General features: G+C 36.2%; 2 protein-coding genes across 3 annotated transcripts; one reads left to right on the forward strand and one right to left on the reverse strand.

Moving 5' to 3' along the window:
- Window positions 1-235: 235 nt before the first annotated feature.
- Window positions 236-23546, forward strand: LOC139131354 (pirin-like). Of its 2 annotated transcripts, none has more exons than XM_070697367.1 (8): window positions 236-370; window positions 10663-10995; window positions 14574-14747; window positions 15679-15885; window positions 16935-17064; window positions 18624-18706; window positions 19595-19661; window positions 23197-23546. In XM_070697367.1, exons 2-8 carry the CDS (start codon window positions 10708-10710, stop codon window positions 23310-23312), a joined length of 1065 nt encoding a protein of 354 aa, XP_070553468.1. In that variant the 5' UTR covers window positions 236-370; window positions 10663-10707; the 3' UTR covers window positions 23313-23546. The 2 variants fall into 2 exon arrangements, with proteins under 2 accessions (XP_070553468.1, XP_070553469.1); XM_070697368.1 differs by having other exon boundaries at window positions 237-370; window positions 10812-10995.
- Window positions 2982-5067, reverse strand: LOC139132202 (E3 SUMO-protein ligase KIAA1586-like). The gene is made up of 2 exons (XM_070698592.1): window positions 4696-5067; window positions 2982-4304 (listed from the first exon to the last, which is right to left on the reverse strand). The coding sequence occupies exons 1-2, from the start codon at window positions 5050-5052 to the stop codon at window positions 2982-2984; spliced, it is 1680 nt and encodes a 559-aa protein (XP_070554693.1). The 5' UTR covers window positions 5053-5067.
- Window positions 23547-23936: the final 390 nt, after the last annotated feature.

A 23936-nucleotide genomic window follows, 5' to 3' on the forward strand; every position in this document is an offset into this window, starting at 1 on the left:
CGCCCCCAGAAGCGACCATGTAAAGCGGGGAGGTGTCGAGGTATGATAGATGTGTATTCATGCAATGGATCATTATGGTTCATGGTCAAGTTATTAGGGGATGTAAATAAGGATGAATGTTTATATTTAATCTTTAATGACTTTTACGGAAATAATATTCGAAGATTTTGAATTGTTCCAAAACCCTGCATAACAACCTAATCACCCCTGCTTTATAGTCGTCTTGTCATGTATGCCGCGATACTTCGCGAAACTTCGTCATCATTCGACTGTTTGTGTATAAATATCGATTTGGACGGCGACGAAGGCTATTACCGTCAGTAATAACGTCGCGTAGGAAACTCAGGGTGCTGCAACATTACTTAGATCGGTAAGTACGAATCTATGTTATTCAATGAAGGTTTACCAGTGCATCTGTATGTACAATCCGAGCCGTTCATAGCACTGACCGTAGTAGTGGTACTACGATACCAGTGCATGTACCGTGGCAATGAACATGCGATTACGAACATTGTAGCCATTCAGTGTAGCGCTGTACATAATTATCCTGTATAGGCCGCCGTGGGGCGCGGCAGCTGTAGCTGGCAGACGTAAATTACACTGTCCACGGTCGAGGACTTTCGCAGCTCCCCGCCTTGTGTGTGTGGTTCTGTACCGTTCTGTCGTAAAAGTGTAACATCATCTTAGTAATTTTTCAGGAAATGCAGGTTAAATGTTTCATTCTGACTGCAGAATCGGGAGAGAAAGCTACAGTTTACAATTTGAATTGACTTTACATGAAACCCCAAACTGGCAAAAGTTGAATGTCCGCTGTCCCGTAAAAATTAGGTCTTGTTTTGTCGAGTCATTGTGATCACGCTTTTTCTCACATTACGTTGTAACGTGACGGAGGGGAAAAGTCACACTCTTCATCAGTTTATTTTTTAATGGACAGTTTTTATCTACAGTAGCTGGATCTGACGGCAATTGCTGTCCGACCCAAATACCTAGGCAAAACCTCGAGCTACAGCTTTGCAGCTGGATGCATGTTATCCGTGCACATGCAGCCCACAGCAGCAGGGTCGCGAAGACAGCTTCTCTTTCATGATACGGTAATTCCATGTTGCAATTTCGTTACCGGAAAAATATTTTTGAGATGAAAACATAAAGTTGTCGTGACACTGCAGTGTATAACTTCGGCTATTGAGGTAGGAGCGAGATATTGCCAACTTTCAAGCCAAAGGATGTGCTGACTCAGCACTTTCTCTCATCGACCCACGGTGGCTGTTGTTGACCAGCTTGGCGATGATTCACTCGGTACGGGGGTGAGTGCCCTGTGTAATCACGCAGCGTATACGATGAGAATGGTTATCGAACAAGTGCTATTAAGGTACCATGGCCACTGTTTGTCTAACCATGAAGCCTCAAGGCACAAGGTCTTTTGTACCTCCATGGTCCACGTTTGTGCTTCAAACCGCATCCATGGCAAAGTGGGGTTTTCTGAGTAAGTGAGCCTGTATGTCAAATTATCAGCCTCAAAGTGATCACTATGGCAACTCAGACATTTCCAGTAACCATGAGTACAGCATATTCAAGGATTCATCATGACTACTTTGTAATGGTGCACGAGTGAAGCATTGGTCAGCATTTCCATGGACCATTGTCATAAGCAAAGGTTTTCAACTGTCTAATATTTAGATAATTTAATTATTTGAATGAAAAAAGAAACTTTTGGTCTGTGTAGAAAAAAAATAGCAACCAGTTCCCAAAGGAGACTGATGTGCCTTGTGCCTTTCACATTTGTAAACAACCTGGTAATATTGGGCCCATAATGTCAATTCAATTGTCCTGCTACAGCTGCACAGAGCCACCCAACAGTCTGTACCATTATATTTTTGGGGTGGAACAATAAAAATGGTTTTTTGTGCAGGGAAAAACTGAACATTGAATTTGGAAAATGGGCATAAACTCACGTGAATATATACCTGTGCTCTCCCTGGCTTTTCAAAACTGTTAGTAAATTTACGAATTTAGGTTGAAAAAAATTAGTAAGTACAATTACAGCCCCCCCCCCCCCCCCCCCCCCCGATTTTTACAAACCAATACTGTCACTCCATATTTCATCATTGGAAATTACATAGAAGTTATAAACTAACAATTTCACACTTTCCCTTTCAAGGTGTGCTTCCTGTGGCTTGAGTATGATCAAGACACAAATACTAAAATATTTGTACAAAGCATGCTGCTGGTGCCCAAGTATTACTCCAGCATCTCAAGATGCTTACTGCAAGGAAGAAGCCACTGTGAAGGCTGCCATGACCAACATTTACTACATGGCAAAGAAGAACTGCCCAAATGATCATTTCAGTTACCTAATCAGACAGACATACAAAATTGACAAACACTTCATGCTTTTCACACATTTATTCTGTTATTAATGCTGAACACATTTGCAAAACTCAATAAAACTACAGAATACATTAGTCATGATACAATTCAACTGTTCTAAGTTTCATCCTCAGGGATATCCTCACCCAAACAGTGTGCCATTTTGGCCAACCTTTGAATATTATTGAGTAATCTACACATCAGGTCATGACCACCACATCATCAGCAGTTGTACCTCTAGACTGAACATTGTACATCAGTCTCCTGTTTTTCATACCCCATATTTGGAAAGCCCTGTGAAAGTTGAAAGTACTCATGTCTCTCAAAGGGGGAGCCTCTATCGCCAGAGTCATCAGGCAGCTGACAGATGATACTTTTAGGGATGCCCTGAGTTTTGTTTTGATCAAATTATAACGGGAAACCCCTCTCACAGTCTGCTGTACTGACTGGTATGATAAGACTAATTTTTGCTAGTATGGACACATTGGGATAAGAGCTCAAAACATTCATGTTCAGTATCTGCTGCCAAGTTGCCTGATAGGGCATGCCTCTGTAGTTGCAAGACAATATACCTTTAACATCAGGCCATTCATCCTTCAAAGCAGAAGAATCAATCACTGTTTACAAATTCTACCATCTTTGCCATTTCTTTCACAACCATAGTGCTCACACAATGCATCTATCTCCTGTTCACCATATGTTTTGTACTCCTCACTAGAAGTTGGTGGATAATTACTTGGTACAAAAATTTTGAATGCACCAAGCAGACCAAGATCATCAAATCTGTCACTGAGGTTTGATACTAATTTATCTATGTACTTTTCCCTGCTACTCTGAAACCACTTCCTGTAGTTTTGATTGTCACTGATAGCAATACCCTCTGCCCCTTCTGGGAGAGTGAGAACAAATGATGGCTGAACAGGTTTGCCTACCTCAAACATCTTCAGGTAAAATTTACCAGTTTCATCTGGTTCATTGGGTACCATATTCAGAAACTCAAGTAATCTCTGACCAGCATTTACTTTCATATTTTTGAAAGTGTCACTTTTAGCTGTAACATGTGAGTACACAATTGAACAATCACTGTCAGACTTTTGGAATGTCTTACTCAGGAAATTCAGTTGTTTTAAAACATCTGACATGAAATGTAAAGTTGCAAGAAACTGGTATGTTGTCACATATTTAAACAATCCAACAGCAGTGGCATCACCAGTCCCAGTGTTAGGGTAGGCATCATCTGATAGACACATGATGAGAGGATTGAGATTAGCTAAAACAGCATCAACTGCTCCACCAACAGATAACCACCTGGTATCACAGGGACGCACAAATTGTCTCCTTAATTCCATATTCAACACAGAGAAGATCTTGGTCAGTTTTGATTTGTGTTTGGTTGAGTAGTGAAAGTAATTGTAAATTTGGTTGAGTTTCTCTCCAAATTTGTCAAGGTATGGTATAGCATGTGAAGCTTGAGCAGCTGCAAGGGCAAGCCTATGAGCAATGCAGTGTGTTCTGATAATAAATGGGTTGTCCTGTTTCAGTAAAGTTGTGACACCTTTGTGCTTCCCTGTCATAACACTGGCACCATCTGTGGCAACAGCACACATTTTATTCAGTTTCAAACCCTTGCCCTCCAAAACACTGACAATTGTGTTATAAATGTCATCAGCTGAAGTTCCATCTAAACCTACAACCTCAAAAAATCTAACTTTGATTGTGCCTTGTACAAGGTATCTTAAATAAATGATAACAGTTTTATCCATGGCTATATCTGCCATCTCATCAGTCAGTACAGCAAAGAATTCAGACTGCAGAAGTTCCAATACCATCTTCTCATCTATTACCAGTTTCATGGCTTCTTGGAAGCTGTGGATGGAATTAGGGTGCTCATAATTAGTATGTGCATCAACCTTTAGTCCCTTCAGCTCATCACAACCCTATGAATAAGAAAATGAAAACATGAAAATTGTATCATGTTTCTGACTGATTTTTTTATATGTTTTAAAGACATGTTATACAAAGACAGGTTAACCATTTGAATGCTGTGATTTTTCAAAATTTAGTAGTTTATTTTACTAATTTTATGATATTTCTGTAATTTTATTGATAATTTTTGATCAAATGGAAATCATATTTGATTGGCTACTCTTTTTTATCAAAATTTTGGCAAAAATCTGAAAAAAATGACTGGGGTATACTTTATAAAGGCGAGAAAAATTGACTTTATTTACATCAGCAGTGTTTTCATAAACACAAATTTTAAGAGAAATCTTTATTTTAATTTTGAATCTATGCATAAAATCCGAAAAATTTCAGCAGAAACCCTACCTGCATTATGGTCAGCCAGTTCAGGTCACTGAAATGATCATTTGGACAGTTCTTCTTTGCCATGTAGTAAATATTGGTCATGGCAGCCTTCACAGTGGCTTCTTCCTTGCAGTAAGCATTTGACACCACATCTTGAAAGGCAGGCGCGTATACTCGGGCATCAGCAGCAGCTTTATGGTCACCAATCCTGGCATGCTTTGTGCAGTAATCTTTCAGGAGATATGGGCACCCAGGACTAGTAAACGAATTTCTATTCCCAGCCTTTTTGCACCATTTACAGCTCATAAGTTTTGAGTCTTGGTCATACTCTAGCCACGGAAAACATGCCTTGAGAGGGAAAGTGAAATTGTTCATCATCTAGTGTATAGTTCAGGGGATGAGTGTTATCACATTGACATGTGAATAAATGGCCGTGTCCGACTCCCGACTAGACTGATGCTCATCAAAGCATTTGAAATACTTTTGACTGACCCATGACTGAATCTTGGGTCCTCGTTAGTTTTTTTTGAGAAACCATTTCCCCCACAAAGAGCTGCCGATAGTAATTTTTTTTTGACAGTAGTACTTTCCATTACTGTACTCTCGCCGTGTGCTCACAAATTACGAACAAAAATGAACATTTTAAATAGTATATCATCAATGGAAAACTAAACTAGGTAATTAAATTTGCCGTGGATTTCGATAGAAATAGTTTTTAAAATGTAACCGATTTGATTAATGCGTTCAAATTTTGCAAACTCGATCACCAAGCGAGGAAAAAACATGTGACCCAGCTCAAATAACATGTCAAATGACCGACCGACTCACCTTCGACTCAGGCAAGAACTTTGTGCAACTTCGATCCACCTTTCTACTTTTCTCTGTTGTTTCCTGATTAGCTTGTTTTTGATTGTCATTTTTATTTTTAGCTCAGGTAAGTATGTATCTAGCATTTTACCGCTGCTAATGTCCACTTCGATCAAGCAGACTCACTACTCCTTCCTGCCATTTTCAATTTTGATGCTAATGTAGGGTATCTCGAAACTACCTTGATACAGGTGATCCATGAAAGCATACTACTATCGCGCGTACAGAACGGGGATCTTGAAACGTTTAGCGCAATGCATGCTCATGTAGCCGGAGGCCGGTCAAAGGGTAATAACCATGTGACTTGTGTACATGTACATGCGCGATGCAGGATAACCAGATAACTTTTGCGTTCGATTATCGGCCGGCAATCGCGACTCGATTTTTATTTTGAACTGAAAATCCGGCTTCAAAAATGACAGGATAAATTTTGCATTCGACCATCGGCCTAGAATCAAGATGTGATTGATATTTTCAAACGAAAATCATGCTTCAAAAATAACAAAATTGTTCGTAAATGGCCGATCACACATTCATTTTTTTTTCGTAAATTTTCATTTTTGTTCGTAATTTACGAGCGTTACGAGCGACAGCGAGAGCACAGTATACCCGTTACACCCTTGAAGGAAATCTATGAATCTATGCAAAACTGTCGGGGAAATGTCATAAATATGATTCTACCATGAATGTGTTGATTTTAATGAGAAAGAAACAGCCAATCCTGTTGATGTAGTACTGAACACATACATGTAATTATAGTAAATACATCTACAGAACAAATATTTACATAAATATCTCAGGGTGTTTGATCAATTTTGAAATAGCAGCATTCCCATCTCATATATTTATTTTGCATGTAAATGCCTATTTAATGATGCATTCATGCGGAACTTACTAAATGCCAAATATAGATTCTTGAACTCAGAGAAAGTTAAAGTTGCAGTCCTCACTACCTTGTTCTGACATGAGACCTTGTGGAAATTGACTGTTTATATGGAGCGAAAATTGCTGTTTTCCTTTAATTAGCAGGCAGCAAGCCGGTAGCCAGCTTAAAATAGCTAATAACGGCTAATAGATTGAATAGCTGACTTGCCAGGAATTCTCAGCAATCACCACTGGTTAGTTAGCAGGCAGCAAGCCGGTAGCCAGCTTAAAATAGCTAATAACGGCTAATAGATTGAATAGCTGACTTGCCAGGAATTCTCAGCAATCACCACTGGTTAGTTAGCAGGCAGCAAGCCGGTAGCCAGCTTAAAATAGCTAATAACGGCTAATAGATTGAATAGCTGACTTGCCAGGAATTCTCAGCAATCACCACTGGTTAGTTAGCAGGCAGCAAGCTGGTAGCCAGCTTAAAATAGCTAATACGGCTAATAGATTGAATAGCTGACTTGCCAGGAATTCTCAGCAATCACCACTGGTTAGTTAGCAAGCAGCAAAGCCGGTAGCCAGCTTAAAATAGCTAATAACGGCTAATAGATTGAATAGCTGACTTGCCAGGAATTCTCAGCAATCACCACTGGTTAGTTAGCAGGCAGCAAGCCGGTAGCCAGCTTAAAATAGCTAATAACGGCTAATAGATTGAATAGCTGACTTGCCAGGAATTCTCAGCAGTCACCACTGGTTAGTTAGCTGGCAGCAAGCTGGTAGCCAGCTTAAAATAGCTAATAACGGCTAATAGATTGAATAGCTGACTTGCCAGGAATTCTCAGCAATCACCACTGGTTAGTTAGCAGCAGCAAGCCGTAGCCAGCTTAAAATAGCTAAAACGGCTAATAGATTGAATAGCTGACTTGCCAGGAATTCTCAGCAATCACCACTGGTTAGTTAGCAGGCAGCAAGCCGGTAGCCAGCTTAAAATAGCTAATAACGGCTAATAGATTGAATAGCTGACTTGCCAGGAATTCTCAGCAATCACCACTGGTTAGTTAGCTGGCAGCAAGCTGGTAGCCAGCTTAAAATAGCTAATAACAGCTAATAGATTGAATAGCTGACTTGCCAGGAATTCTCAGCAATCACCACTGGTTAGCTAATAGCTAGAGTGCACTTCACGGTGGCTATTAGCAACTAATAGTGTAATATTGAAAGACAGCTATGTTGCATAAAATTGCATATGTAAAGATTTGCCAATCTTTACATGTGCAATTTTAAAATGTAACATGGAAAGTTTCCATGTCCCATTAAAGACATAGTATTGCACCTCAAAATTTAAAGACTTAAACTTTCTGCAAGGAAACTCTACACCATTTCCCTTCGAATCAAGAATAAAAAATCGTGATGACCATGCAAAATTTGATACTAGATAGGCAAAGTACCTGGCTGCCATCTCTGTTTTCACTCCTGGTGAAAAATAAAATTTAATTTACTGAGTGAGCTTCAAAATAAACTCCCACAAGTGGTAGGCCAAAAAAAATAAATTGTAAAAGTTTGAGAGTCAGAATAGGTGCATTCTACCTTTAATATGTCTGTTGTCTTATTGGGTGAAAATAGTATGTGGAGGAGGGGTGGAGGGCAGTACTTTCAACAGGTTTCAATAACGACGGGGGGGGGGGGGAATGTCACCCCTGCTTGAAAATATACGGGTATGTGGTTCTGATTTTTAGGAGGGCTATAATAAATAATGCAAATTTATTCAAATTAAGATTTTTTCACTGCATTAGCAAATACAGTAAGGTTATAGCATGCCATTAGTCAAATATAAAATATAAGACACTCCTGTTTCTTTATTATTTGCCATTCAGGAAATTTTTAATAAATTAAAAGCCTACACAAATCATTTACATTTCATTCATTAAAATGAGCATTGTTCAGAATGGTGTGCTTAAAAATATGTTTTCAGAATTTTTACAACCATGTCTATGAATTTGTCTACACATGGGAGACATGGTAGACTTCACTGAGGAATCTCTTAGAATACAAATCATAATGAATTATGGGAAATCTACATTTCACAATTACCTGACTGAGTTGAATTTTTGCCCAATAGAATCTTCTGATGAACTTTCAGTACATTTCCTTCCACCGTTCCATTTGATTTGAAACTATCATCTCTTCGATGCTTATCAATGGTCTGAATAAAAAATGTTCATCTTTTAAATATCAGAAGTTATCCGTACCATCTTGAATTGTTTTGAACTTGAACTTCTAATAGTTTTCAGATATTATTGGTACAAATGACACCCTAATAAGTTCCCAGTTGCCAAAAACAGACAAAGTTCCTCATGTGCACTTAGAATTTTTTGTACTCTGGCACTGCAATCTAATCATAACGTAAAGGAGCAAGAGAATATTGTTGCTTAATTTCATATTTATCTATAATCTTATATGAGTACAAATTACAGGAATTATAGTGGAATACATCCACAGATAATTTACAAATAAAATGTTATAGAATGTGTTACTCTGAATCAAAGCTTTCAGTCAATTTTTATACTCAGTAAATGATGACAAGATTTTGTCTAATTTAGGGACTGCCTCAGATTTTCGTATATTAAAGTTCAAGAAACAAAATTCCTTCATTTAGATCTAAACCCCTCTCCCTGTCAATGATCCTTGTTATCTTTATAATTTGATGAATGAAAAGTTTATGATACAATGTTGCAGTTGGTAAGTTACGTTTTGGAGTAAACATAATAGCATGAAACGAACAAGTTGAAAGCGGTTACCGTTATTATTATTATTATGTGATTATATTTGTCGGTACCAGTGTGCAGTTTTGTTTATCTTTACACACAATGTAAACAGAACTTGTGATCACGAGATAAAAGTGTGAAAGTAAAGTTCTGAATGGAGGTCAAACCCCCTTTTCCCTTATAAACAAATGAGTTTTTCCTTTCTAACTTATGCGGCAATCTGAGACGATCCCTTACTAACCTTGGATTTCCTAGATAACATGTTGTTAACTCATAATTTAAGTCAATCACCAACAGGACTCAACATTAAATTTTAAATTTCTGATCTCTTTAGATGAGTGACTGTCACTGACTATTCAAATTACCACCAGGACATTTCACAATTTGAAGATCTGGAAATTATTTCAATTGTAAAATCATCAATCTCTTTCTGGCATATAATCTCCGTGAATCTCAGTAATAGAATTTTCAATTTGCATAAATTTTATATGATGTTTTACCTTTTGCCTTTTGAATCAAAGCCTTCAGTCTATGTTTATACTTAATCTTTCCACCAGGCCCCATAGACAAACCATAAATATAAAAACCACTTGGGAGAAAGAGGATTAATACATGCAGTGTATTTTTATACCCAGTAAATGATGACAAGATTTTGATGTGTAATTTACTAACCATGGATTTCCTACATAACATTGTCACTACCGCGTCATTTAAGTCAAATACTGACAAGGCTTGACACACATTTTAAATTTCTAATCTCCTCCAATGGGTTACCTAACTTTCTACTGACAATTCAAATTACCACCAGAACCTTCTACAGATTGATGATCTTGAAATTTTGGACATTACACAATTCACATTGACAAACTTGAATTTTTTTCAGCCATCTCAATCTGTCTTACATATTATGTGAATCTCTATCATAGACTTTGCATGGGCTAAAATACATTAATGTCTAATGTAGTTAGAAACTACAAAATCTTCTTATGAGATTCTCATAAGAATCTTAAAAGATTCTTGTTAGTATTTTAATGCAAATTAGGCAAATTAGTTAAGAGTAAGAATTTTATAAGATTCTTATAAGTATTTGTAGTCAAACCAATTTTGACTAGGGAAATTACAAGAAACAAACAAAATTTCTTAAACTCATTTATGAAGATTTCTTATTCATTTTTCCTCCAACTTATTTTCTTATGAGAATTATGTAAGAAATGTTGTTTCTTATAAGAAGTTTTTGAGAATCTTATAAGATTCTTACTCTAATTTTCATATAAAATACTTATAAGAATCTTATCAGATTCTCACGCTAACTAATTTTCATAAAAATACTTATCAAAATCCGATTCTTATAAACTCTTACAAGAAGAAATTGTATGGGTTTATTCATTAATGCTCAAATTTCATTCTAGCTGATAAGCTCAATTTACACCTTTTTTGGCATGTGAGGGTCTTGACACCGGTGTCTATCTTCCATTTGTTTGATACACAGGCTTCAAGACAGCTCACCAGTCATTGGCTTGCAATTCTAACCTTGATGAATAGCTTGCTTGCAAGAGCTTCCCTGCTCCGGTTTGGTCACAGCATCAACAGCAGAGTCAGTCGCACCTTCCTTATTTTTACCGTGTTGTCTTTAAACAGAGGCAGGACTGCTGGAGCTGATTCGCAGCGTGAATTCCACCCCAACTCACCCCTCAGCGACAAATTCGTGTTCACAGCCAACAATTCCACTATGACATCAAGGACAGTTGCAAAGGCCATCTTGAGTGTGGAGCAATCAGAAGGTGTCGGTGCTAGAGTTAGGAGAAGTGTGGGCCGGCCTGAGGTGTGGTATTCTCTTGTTTTCCATTCTGTGTCCTTCTCTGTTCTTTATTTAATATTCTGTAGGAATTAAGCCAGGGATAATGTACCACTGTGGCTACCGTTATTCATAACTTATATTTACAGAGAACCCATGCACTTACCTTATGCTTTACAAGCACAAGTTTTAGTTAATAATTGATAATTCATAAGGAGAATGTGGCTTCTCAAATATTTACCATCTTAATGAGTACAAAATATATATGTATTGGGTCTTGCTACATGTAAATTTGCACTAAAGCAACAATTGATGTTTGAATCGTAAATGTCGTGCTCTGTATGTTTGAAATGAAATTGTACTGGACCCTAGCGTTTGATGTTGAATGGTAAAAGCTATAATTATGGGACGATCAATCATCGTTTTTTAGCTACTATAGACTATAGTCTATAGAAGCTATTGGGACTGGTGTCCATCCGGCGTCCGTCGTCAGTCTGTATGTATGTATGTATGTATGTCCGTTTGTGAGGCGTCCGTCCACTCAAATATCTTGAGAACCGCAGTACTTACTGATTTGATATTTGTTGTGTAGATGAAAAATATGATTTTGAGAAACCGATTTTTTTTAATTTTTAGCTACTATAGACTATAGTCTATAGAAGCTATTGGGATGGGTATCCGTCCGGCGTCCGTCGTCAGTCTGTATGTATGTATGTATGTATGTATGTATGTATGTATGTCCGTTTGTGAGGCGTCCGTCCACTCAAATATCTTGAGAACCGCAGTACTTACTGATTTGATATTTCTTGTGTAGATGAAAAATAGGATTTTGAGAAACCGTTTTTTTAATTTTTTGATATTGTTGAAAACAGGCAAATTAATGCCAAAAAAGGTGTTTTTGAAAAAAATCTACTTCTTCATAACCGCTCGTCAGACAGCTTTGTTATTTGGTATACAGGTCCCTAGGAGTAATCCAACTTAGATTTGTTCAAATTGTGATGAAATATGCAAATGTGTATTTTTAAGGAATTTTTTGTCATTTTTGGTCAAAATTTGACTTGCATTGTATGTAATTCTTGTACTGTATAAACCCTATCAATTCACCCAGAAAAATAATTAATATGATTTTAAATAATTGAATTAATTAGGAAATCATCAAAGCCAAAATAATTTTTATGGAGAATTATCAGAAAGTTCAACTTTTTTGACAGTTCGTAGTGAAATGCTTACCATCTTGGAGGATTGTAACATGTAAACGCAACTTTCCTGAATCCCAACTTTGACATATTCTGAACCGTCATTATTGTGCCCTGTATGTTATCTAAAAGAAATTGCTCAAAATAGTCAATAGAGATAGAGATAGAGAAAGTTCTAATTTCCATTTATGGTTGACTTGGTAACGATAAAATAAAATTACTTTTGAGGAAAAAATAGAGTGGTCAATTAAAAGAGTGGTCAAAGTGATAGGGTTTTTTGGTAAAGCTTCGCTGTAAGATTCCTCATGTGCTATTTATAGCAATTGTGCAATCTGTGTAAACAGTGCAATGAAAGTTACATGATTCCTTATAATGCTTTTGATGACCTTGAACTTCTTAAGTTTCAAACATTTGTCTCTTCAGTGTGCTTTCTCTGCGTATGTACAGTCTCAACTTATTCAACAGAACTCACTTACAATGTTAATGAAAGATATCCACCTTCTTCATCAATACATGTGTCACAAAAGGTTATTCTCTACATATTACACAGCAGAGCTCTGTCAACTGTTGAGTTGCTTGTTTTTTTCAAAACCGCTGGTCAGACAGCTTTAACATTTGGTTTACAAGTCCCTAGGATAATTTCATACAGTCAGGAAATACTTAATTTTGTATCCATGTCTATTGTAGCTTCAGGGACTTTGGCCCTATGTTTGATATTGTTGAAAATAGGCAAATTAATGCCAAAAAAGGTGTTTTTGGTAAAAAATCTTCTTCTTCATAACCGCTGGTCAGACAGCTTTGTTATTTGGTATACAGGTCCCTAGGGATAACCCAACTTAGATTTGTTCAAATTGTGATGAAATATGCAAATGTGTATTTTTAAGGAATTTTTTTGTCATTTTTGGTCAAAGTTTGACTTACATTGTATGTAATCTTGTACTGTATAAACCCTATCAATTCACCCGGAAAAAAATAATTAATATGATTTTAAATAATTGAATTAATAGGAAATCATCAAAGCCAAAATAATTTGGTGTGGAATTATCAGAAAGTTCAACTTTTTTTGAAAGTTCATAGTGAATTGAGGATTAAAACATGTAAAGGCAACTTTCCTGAATCCCAACTTTGATACATTCTGAACCACCATTTATGTTATCTAAAAGAAATTGCTCATAATAGTTTGTCATGATAGGGTGGTCAAATAAATAGAGATAGAGAAAGTTCGAATTTCCATTTATGGTTGACTTGGAAAGGAGAAAATAAGATTATTTTTGAGGAAAAAAATAGAGTGGTCAATTAAAAGAGTGGTCAAAGTGATAGGGTTTTTATGGTAAAGCGGGGCTGTAAGATTCCTCATGTGCTATTTATAGCAATTATGCAATCTGTGTAAACAGTGCAATGAAAGTGTAACATGATTCCTTATAATGCTTTTGATGACCTTGAACTTCTTAAGTTTCAAACATTTGTCTCTTCTGTGTGCTTTCTCTGATTACCTACAGGCTCAACTTATTCAACAGAACTTATGATGTTAATTTGAAAGTTAAAATGTGCTTCGTTAATAGGATTAAAATACTGATATTAAAAGATAACCAGCTCAGGATTCTTTAACCCTTTCACCCCAGTTCCCTGATACAGTACAACTTAACATAAACAATGGATTTGGGACAAACCATGGTGGTGAAAGGGTTAAAATACTGATATTAAAAGATAACCAGCTCAGGATTCTTTAAAACCTGACAGATATGCTGTTTTTTACAAGCCTTGTTTACTCTAATTAGAATGCAATTAACTCTCGTTTATTTGCTACATGTATTATAGACTAATATAGTCTGATGAAATATGCAAATCTGTATTATTACGGAATTTTTTCCATTTTTGGTCAGGCCATCCTGAAATGAGCTATCAAGATATCCACCTTCTTCATCAATACATGTGTCACAAAAGGTTATTCTCTACATAACACAGCAGAGCTCTGTCAACTGTTGAGTCGCTTGTTTTTTCAAAACCGCTGGTCAGACAGCTTTAATATTTGGTTTACATGTCCCTAGGATGACCTTAGTGAGATAATTTCATACAGTCAGGAAATATTTAATTTTGTATCCATGTCTATAGTAGCTTCAGGGACTTTGGCCCTATGTTTTTCTAAAGTTTCATACCATGTACAGCAACAGCGTTTGAAGCAAAACATATATGAATTGTGAGAATTCAAAATGGTGGCCAGTTGTCATGGTAAATAGTATGGGGGGAAAAAGGAGATATTGAAAACATTAACTTCTCCTTAAGTTTCTAGATGGGTATGTGCTGTTGTAGAATAGCAAAGGATGGTATGGTATTGAGATATGTTAATTCTGAATTGAATTTTGTCAAACTGTCTTGTTTGATGCTTTATTGTATGTTTGTATCCATCAGTTGAAAAGTTTCGACCCTTTTTTGATGCTGGACGAGTTCAAAGTGAAGAAGCCTGCTGGTTTCCCAGACCACCCACACAGAGGCTTTGAAACCGTCACCTATATGGTGTCAGGGGCATTCACACACGAAGATTTCTGCGGCCACGCCGGTACAATATTCCCTGGAGATTTACAAGTAAGGCCTGTCAAGATTTGGGTTACCCCTTCAACTACATTGTATTACCTCTTTTTTGTCAGCCACATTGTTTATAATTGCTCAGGCTGTAAGCCCTTCAATCCGTTTCCATTATCTCTATCAATATTCAAATTTACCGGAAAAATTACTGGGTTCATTATACCAAATAAATGTAGAGAAAAGATGGTTCTGTTTTATCATGCCGCTACTGCTGTGAGTCAAACTGTGCAATCCAAAACACACATTTTGACTGTTAATTATAATTGCTATCATAAAATAATACATATAAAATTGTAATTTCAGCCATTGGTGCAAAGAAGCCTTATTGAGTCACTTAATTATTAACTTATCATCTAGTTGCATATTGTAGTTTTCTTAGATATAACAAGCTGTAATTTTTGTTGTTAAAATTGTTTTCAAGTATTGTACATAATACATATAAAGTTCTCTTTAGAAGGTGATAGTCATTAAAAAAGAATGTAAAACATTGTTTGTCATAGATTGATGTAATAAACAACTGTTGATGATGCAGAATCTTATAAAGTTGAAAAAAACAGATTCGATCCAGTCTCCATTTTGGAAGCAATTTAAAGGGAGGCTGTCCTATGATATCTAAATGCATCACGTCAACATACAGTGTAGCTGCAAAATTTAAATTTAACGATATTTATTGTTAAACAAAAATGTTTTAACTTTCATCAATCACCAACGTACCCTAGATACAATGTTTACATCGGTCGCAGGGGTCCCTAGCAACCTTTGAGCAGAGTTCTGACGACAGCCTCCCTTTAATAACTGTATGTGATTGATTGTGACGTAGAATCGAAATACAAAATGCTTCCGATATTGAAGTGCTTCCATGCGTATTGTACATGTACGTCTCCAATATTGTCTGATGTACAAAGCTCTGTATCTGTTCTTTCTTGCACAGTGGATGACGGCAGGACGTGGAATTTTACACTCTGAGATGCCCCACGGCAGCGAAGAAGCCCACGGCTTGCAACTTTGGGTGAATTTGAAATCGGCAGAGAAAATGACAAAACCACAGTACCAGGAGCTCAAAGATAAGGACATCCCAAAGGTTACAAAAGATGGTGTTACGGTGAAGGTCATTGCCGGGGAGTCTATGGGTATAAAGGTAATTATGCTGTACAAAAATTAAACCTATAGTTTCATGAGCTTGCAACTGCTGCTATGAACAAATTTAAGTCAACACTGGCCACTTCATTCACATCATTCAAAATATCACAGCCTCGGTGTTCTCTTAGACCTTAGCATGTGCAACTCAGAATTAAAAGTCCTTAATATATGTATTACCACTATGTAAATGTTTTGTCAAATGTATAAACTGATACATATATCTGCCATGACAATAAAAACAAGTTAACGTTTGTTGCTATCTGGCTCAATGAAACCATGAAAAATTGCTCTTTAAAGTAACAAAAGAGAAATATGTTTATAGCAGTGTTTGTATTGGAAAACTCAGAAAGTTATGGGTGAAGTTGCGTTAATGTATACGGAAAACTAGCTACCCATAAAAACTGCAGGAAGTAAACTATCAATCTTCAAAAAATGCAACTGTTGGATAACGCATCTTCTCGTAAAAGCATTTTGCCAAAATTTGAAAAGATTTTGATGATGCTTCACGTATACAGTCAAAAAATTTGTTCCTGGAAAACTCTTCCAGTAAGTTGAAAATTCAAAATGGCAGGGCAGCTGATATCGTGTACAGGTGACAGTCTCTCACGAGTGCATATTTGTCAAGACTGACATTGTCGCCAGTTGCACTTTGGATTGTCTGCGCTACGTAAAGCTAGAATGCTGTTTACAACACTTCTGTAAAGTACACTGTCAGTTTTCCCATGCCAAAGGCAAAAAGGTCTGCAAATTAGTCACAATTCTTACAATTGGTGTTTTAGCAATATTAAGGCCAAAACATGGTGAGTAGATCATTCTGAAAATTCCAGACACCACACACTCCAAAATAAGTCCCCTCAATCACTAAACCGGAAAAAATTTACAAAGTTTCGTTAAAAATGTCCTTTATGCGCATTTTACACTAACATTAATTATTACACATTTTCAACATATAAATGCCAAACATTTGGATAACAGGGACAATTTTATTTATAGAATGATAATTATTCCATTGTAACTCCATTTTGATGGCTCCTCTCTGTTTCATAGTCCCCTGTAAGAACCAGGACACCAACGTATTACCTCGATTTCAAACTTGACAAAGGAGCTAAGATGACCCAGGCATTACCAAAGGGCTGGAATGCATTTGTATATACATTAGCAGGCAAGGGCCATTTTGGTAAGTGATATGTAGTCTTTTATTCTATGGGAATTTCTACTATAGGTACCTAAGGTATACTACAAATAGCACTTATCGCAAATAACGTCATTTTCTTTCTCTCATTTTCTCACTTTCAACGAAAGTTACCCTCCTCATTAGCATATGATACATTCATATCACTTCCCTTTGAAACATTTTTTTTTCAAGAAATGTTAGTAGATCATAGAACATACAAATGAAAGAAAATCTATAATACCTATATTGAAGAGGATTAGAGGCCATTTCAAGCTTTTTCCAATCATACATGTACATAAAATTGTAAATGCTATCATTGAGAGGGGCTGTAAATAATATTTTTTAATGTATGAAATATTTCACTGATAGAGTAATCACTCCTGAAAGGAAATTTTTAATTCCATAATTAAATACACGACTGAAAATAGAATTCTCCGGAAATAGAAAAGGTTAATTCTGGATCTTCCTCACTTCTTGATGACTCTTCTTTTATGTCGGTGTCATGTAACTACATCCTTCTCAGGAAAATTTAGGCTGTAGTACAAGTAAATATGTTATTTTTCTCAAAGGCAAAGATTTTTCTACAGAAAAAAAATCAATTTCTTATGAACATCTGGAAATGATATTGATTTTACATTGTATATTCTCTGCGCCGGTAGCATAAAATTCACAAGCATATGAAAGGAGCACATTTGCAAAATATTGCCAAGTACCATCATCACGATGCTGTCATCAAAATAACACTTCCAGAAATTTTGTAACGATGACTCTATTTTCAGATCAGGGGTAGTCAGTATTTCAACACAGTTCCAACCCAGTGAGTGCCTTTGAAATTGGACAGATGAAAAAAAAAATGCTCAGAGCAGTTAGAAAGTGTGTATTCAACCAAGTCACATCTTGCAGCTTTTTAATCAGGCTACCCTGCAGCGGTTTTCCATTTTTATATTTGAACTTCGGTCTGACATAGAAATACATCAGTGCATTTTTATCGGCTACACATCTATAGCTTATTGTGAATTTGTATCTGTAATAATTGAAGCTGAAAATTAATTAACCCGGTATATTCACAGAAATGTAGGATTATTAGACAGTGTTATCATAATTTTTCAAGATATACAGCAGGCAATTCACATAGAAGTTTAAATAAATTCTTATGTCAGTAATCAACATTTTGCTGGGAACTGCTTCAAGCTGGCAAGATATTACCCTTCTACTCAAGGGCTCTTGAGGTGCATGAAATTTATAAAGAGGGAAATAAAACTGCTAAACACACTGCATCTTTTCTCATTATGAAATGATTTTGTGCGTGATACTGAGATGTGTAGACATAAACTGAATAGGTCTGCGTTTCACTTCTTTTGTTTGTAACCGCTTCACCCATTTCTTGATATATGGATCCACCCACCGTATGCAAAACAATTGGACTGAACCACACTTGGGTAGTGAAAGGAATAACATCACTGACGGTCTTTGTGTGCGTGTCTGTGTGTGTTTCTCACGGTGCTGATTACACTCCATTGTTAATGCATTGAGCATCTTTTATGTGTCTACATTCTTCCCAGGGCCTCCAGGTAACGCCAAAGAGAGTGAACCGCACTATACCTTAGTGCTAAGTGATGGCGATACTCTAGAGGCTGAAAACAAGGTAAGCGAACACAACCCATGGAGATGAATTGCACGACATTTACGATGTACATGCATGCATGTTTAATTAGACTCCCTGGGGCGAAATCAGTGTGCCCTTCTGAAATCATTGTAGGTTTTCCTTGATTAATTTGCGTATTATTGTCTCAATGACCAGCTTTGCAGACTTGCACATTTTTATTTGATGTGGAAATCTAGCTGCTGTTTCCATAGTAACTGAAATGATTAACAACTCGGCTCTTTTGTGAGTGGACAATCTTAGCTGATTCATATCAAGGTTTTTAATGTGCGAGATATGGGCAGCTTTATCTGGTGGATCTGACTCTTAATATCAAAGTTTCCAGCGAGGCAAATGTTATGTTCAATTGATAGCTTTTTATTTTCAACCTCTATGTATCAATATTCTGGCTGTAGTATATTGCCATACAAAGATGCAGTATACCATAAGTCTTAGTCATTTTTTCTTCCGAAAATTTCTTCTCTGTGCAAACTTCTAGTTGCTCTGTCTCAGTTTCCTCATAGGCTGCAAAGTAATCTTTCTTTTACCATCACATTTAAACATTTACTGTAAATAATTCAATATTCAACAGTTCATATTTGCCCCATAAAACACACGCATATTGGAATGTCAGCTCATGTATGCTGCTGAAAATTAAATTCCGTTCATAAGAAAGAAGTAAAAAAGTAAAAAAAGATTAAGATCAAATATTATTAGAGGTGACATCTCAAAGGTTACCTGATCAAAGATATCTTATTTAACACATCCTGAAAATACTTTTCAAAAGTAAGACTTTCTCATGTTGCGTTTTAAAAAGTGGTAGAACAAATTCCAAAGTCCACACCATGAAGTTGTTATTGTGATCATATTTGTTGCAAATTTTGTTTCCAGGGCGATGAGAAACTCCACTTTGTTGTGATCGCTGGCCAGCCAATCGGTGAACCAGTCTCCCAGTATGGTAGGTAGACAGTGTCACAGGCTTCTACTTGCGTCACTTTCTCATGTTACTAACGCACAGCTGCTTTGTACGCTCTGCAATTTTTTTCGTAATAATTTTTGAACACGTCAATTCAAAATTAACAGTCTAACTTTGGCTCTGCGATTGGCAAAGTTGAGAAAAAAGAGATTTGACATTCAGAATCTGACATTTCACAAGTGTTTGAAATGTTGAGCAGACACACATTGAAGGTTGGTGTTATCATTTTGATAGATACTAATTTCCCAAGTCCACAAGAAGTAAAGCATAATGCCACTACACTGCAGCTTGCCATATTCTCACTTGTTTTCAAATAGTCTCACCTCGGCAGTTCAGATTAAAAGAGTGCCAGTGGCGAAAATTAAATCTTTTCAAAAAATTTGACAGGCAATTGAATTGCAAGACCATGGTGTATTTTTTTTGCTTTTGTATTTAAAATAACATGGTTTGAAGGTGTTAAGGTAGTATGCACCTCAAAAGTACAAAGCTTAGCTTTCGCTCAAATTTTCCTCACGGAATCTTTCAACCATTCACTTTTAAAATTAAGAATAAAAATTAGGGGTCACCGTGCAAATTTCAGTGCTAGAAAAACAAATTACTCAAGATTAACCAATATTTGAAATTCAAAATGGCTGCCATCTCCGTGGTAACTCTGTGGAGAAAAATTAAATGTTCGAATTCCAAAAAAAACTTAGGCAGTTAAAGTCTTTCTCACTCAAAGAGCTTCAAAATGAACCCCTACATTTGGTAGATCAGAAAAAGAATTGAAAATGTTTGAGAGTCCAAATATCTTTCCCCGAGGTGCATTAAACCTTAATAAAGGCAAGATAACTCAAATGCAGTGTGCTGTGTTCAGTAAATCAAAAATAAGATGCAGAGCTGTGACAACATTGTGCAGATGTATTACAAAAACACCCACTTTAAGGTGGTTGGAAAGGCTAGAGCGTCAGTTATAAATTTCAACAAAACTATTAAAATATAAAAGTAGTCAACATTCTCTGTGGAATAAAAAACTAGACATTTGGGCACAAAGGCATTGCAGAGTTATAGCCTGTTAAAACTTCTGAAAAACTGACCAAATAAGAAGAAGTTGGGGAGTCCTTAGTGTATTAACTATGGTAGAGGTCCCCTAGCTTTTAATAAAATGTTTGAAAAGGGAAAGTCATTATTTGCTGTTTTTCAGGAAAGTTGACAAGGCGGTGCTGGCATTCAGAGTGAGTGACTGCTATTGTAAATGCATTTTTAGATTCTTTGAGTGTCAAAGAGGTGTCAAAAGTGAGATTAACCAAAAAAGACTGCTCTATGACTTCAAAAGAGGGGTGCAAATATGGCTTGTTTTCAACATTTTTGACAGAATAACAGTTTTCCTACATAATTGTATACCAATTTAATCCAACTTTGAAATGAGATATGGACATGGAATTTTTACAGCCTATTAACAAGGTTACAGATAAGATTTGTACGGCACAATTTTCCTGTATTTGAAGTACTTTTTGAAAAATCACATTTTGAAATTGAAAGAATTTTTAATAATTTTTTGATATATAAACCCAAGTAAAATCATAAAAACAAATTTTATTTACAAATCCTGCCGTACAAATCTTACAATAATAGTGTCAACATATTTATAACTTATTTGGTAATATTAATACTATCCAATTATTATTAAATTCAAATATGTAAAACAAATATGAAAAATTAAATTTTAATATTTACTGGTGTCATATTTCAAAACCATGGCTGCAAATATACAATTTTTGTATTCTTTGGAGAAATATTAACTAAGGGAGTTATCCTGAAAATTTGAACTAAATATCTTGATTCTAACACTTGAAATTTGACATTAACTCTGAGAAAAGAATTGGGCAAAAATAGCCTTTCCAACCACCTTAAATACTAGTATGGTGTCTTTATCTGCTAACGTCTTAATGGGCATGGTTATCCTTGCAGAGAATCACTATGTTGTCCAATGTAGAAATTAATCATTTATTCAATTAATTGGGCCATGGAGGTTCAGTCTCTGGTTCAGTAAATTGTAGTCTGATTAGTTGGTGTTTTTTGAGGGCTTTTAGATTTAAAACAACATGGTTTAAAGATATTAGGTAATGTTTGTCTATGTCTGTAATGTTTGAAGTTGGTATCACACATAGATTTATCAGATTGTTGGACTATTACTTGCTTTGAAAATGACTTATGTTTATACTCTGCTTTGCTTGAGGAAACCCAACCCCAGTCTTTAATAACGGCAAGAACTACAAAATGCAAGTCTGTATATTTGAGAACTCAATTTTACAAAATGAGAACATAGTGTGCTTGACAGGTCAAGGCAAAGGGGATATTCATCTTGAAGTTTAGAAACAAGCATCAATTCTTGCTAAAGGGCCTGGATACAGTGACAAATTCCATCCAAAATTTGATATAGAGAGCAGTTTGTTCACTTCAAATCTAAATCACTACAACTGACAATCCTGCTGTGCGGTCATAAGTACATATGGTAAAATCAAAGAGATTTCAAAATTGAATTCATAGACTAATGATTGAAATATTCAAGTCACAAATGAATATTAATTTACATGCATAACTTACACACTGCTGACCTTGAATGCCATCTGAATCATTAACAGATTGCTTGCAAAAAGGTTACATGTATTCATAGACCCAAGAGCGAGTCTTGTTGTAGCATCTATGGTGTGTGAAAGTCACATTTACATAACTCACAGGGGTAGAGATGGATAATTATCTGACCTTGTACACTTCCATGTTGGCTAGCGTAGCCATCCTGTAATGCAAGCAAGACGCTCACTCTTTTCACATGGATTGTGATTTTTGCACAGAGAGATAGTTACCACAGTAACTGCAGCAGCTACATGCTATTTGTAGGCTTTAAGCCTTGGGCTACCTCAATGTAGTATAATTGCTGTATCAAACACACTGTGAAAGGGTACTATGGTCATGCTAGAATTTCATGGCATCATGGCATTCAGATGTATATTTATTTATTATGGGGTTTGGAATTTCTGTCATTCAAGGTTACGTCAAGGGATGAGCCACGTACTCCTCTAGTCCACACATTGTACATCGTCATTCTAATTTGTGTTCTGCGCACTCTGTCTTTCAAATCATTTGACAGAGTGCAAGTAAAGTGAATGGCACTAAATTATCACCGTGCTTCGAAGAAAACTTGCGAGTGTTCACAAGTAAATGACCTTTGACCTTTGCATTCTCCTATTCCCTGTAAACAGGTCCATAATCATCATTGGTTGCAATGGGTTTGGGCCAAACCATGGTGGTGAAAGGGCTGGTGTAATATTCTCAGGATTATTTCATACAGTAGATGCTGGTGTTTTGGGTTCGATGCACTTCAGTAGCATCCAGCCAGTTAACTCATTGAATGAAATCTATGTTGTGTACAAACACGCATGTGATGATCTTCAAAATTTCACAGCCTCCCTCCCCTCCTCATATTCCCTCCACCTTGGTCACCATTACTCATTACGTTGTTATACTCTCTCTGCAGGTCCATTCGTCATGACAACAAGAGGAGAGATCGAGCAGGCCATCAATGACTACCGAAGTGGAAAGAATGGATTCGAGAATGCTCCTATGTGGAAGTCAAAGGCAGGAAATGCTTAGAAAAATTCTGAAAGCAAAGAATATACACGTAGATGTACTGGATAGTATCACTGGATATTGCAATACTGACCAGTATGGTTATGTTATGTATATTCACTGTCATGAGGTCTTACACACATGGTACTACCAGATTTTGCATGTTTATATAAACAGAATTTCAACATTTTTTTTGAAAAGAGAGATTGTCTCAAGAGTTACTGCTTTTTTTTATTATGCTTGTATATTTCTAAGTTTGCATGGATGTCCTTTTTGTTTAAGAGACAAGTTTAACAATGTGCAAAGTAAAATTTTAAAAAGTGCAAAGTTACACCAGAGGTTGTTACTTAGGTGTGTAGATGTGTAGGGATGAAGGGTTTATCAAAATTTATACACTTTTGCAGGTTTTACCTCAAGTGATAGGCTGAAGTCTTGTATTATTTGTGTTTCTTTTGTAGTTTATATCAATCTTGCATGACTGCATCATGGAAGTTTCAATGTCATTTCAAGTTCACCATTCGATTAGTTTCTTGGTCATATTTTTAACAAGTACAGGTGAGAAGTCAGTGTAGGTATAGAGAGAGTAAATATATCTCATTTTGTAAGTTTGTCATTTTCTGTCAAAGTCTTTTAATCTGGAAATATTCG

This window comes from Ptychodera flava, chromosome 4, assembly GCF_041260155.1.
Source record: "Ptychodera flava strain L36383 chromosome 4, AS_Pfla_20210202, whole genome shotgun sequence".
Taxonomy (NCBI): Eukaryota; Metazoa; Hemichordata; class Enteropneusta; family Ptychoderidae; genus Ptychodera; species Ptychodera flava.

Excerpts from the sequence above, each read along its gene's own strand:
- LOC139132202 (XM_070698592.1), bottom strand. The coding sequence starts at position 5,052 with ATGATGAACAATTTCACTTTCCCTCTCAAGGCATGTTTTCCGTGGCTA. Across the intron at positions 4,305-4,695 it reads ACTGGCTGACCATAATGCAG|GGTTGTGATGAGCTGAAGGG; the intron begins GTAGGGTTTCTG and ends TCTTATTCATAG.
- LOC139131354 (XM_070697367.1), top strand. The coding sequence starts at position 10,708 with ATGAATAGCTTGCTTGCAAGAGCTTCCCTGCTCCGGTTTGGTCACAGC. Across the intron at positions 10,996-14,573 it reads GAAGTGTGGGCCGGCCTGAG|TTGAAAAGTTTCGACCCTTT; the intron begins GTGTGGTATTCT and ends TGTATCCATCAG. Across the intron at positions 15,886-16,934 it reads GGGAGTCTATGGGTATAAAG|TCCCCTGTAAGAACCAGGAC; the intron begins GTAATTATGCTG and ends TCTGTTTCATAG.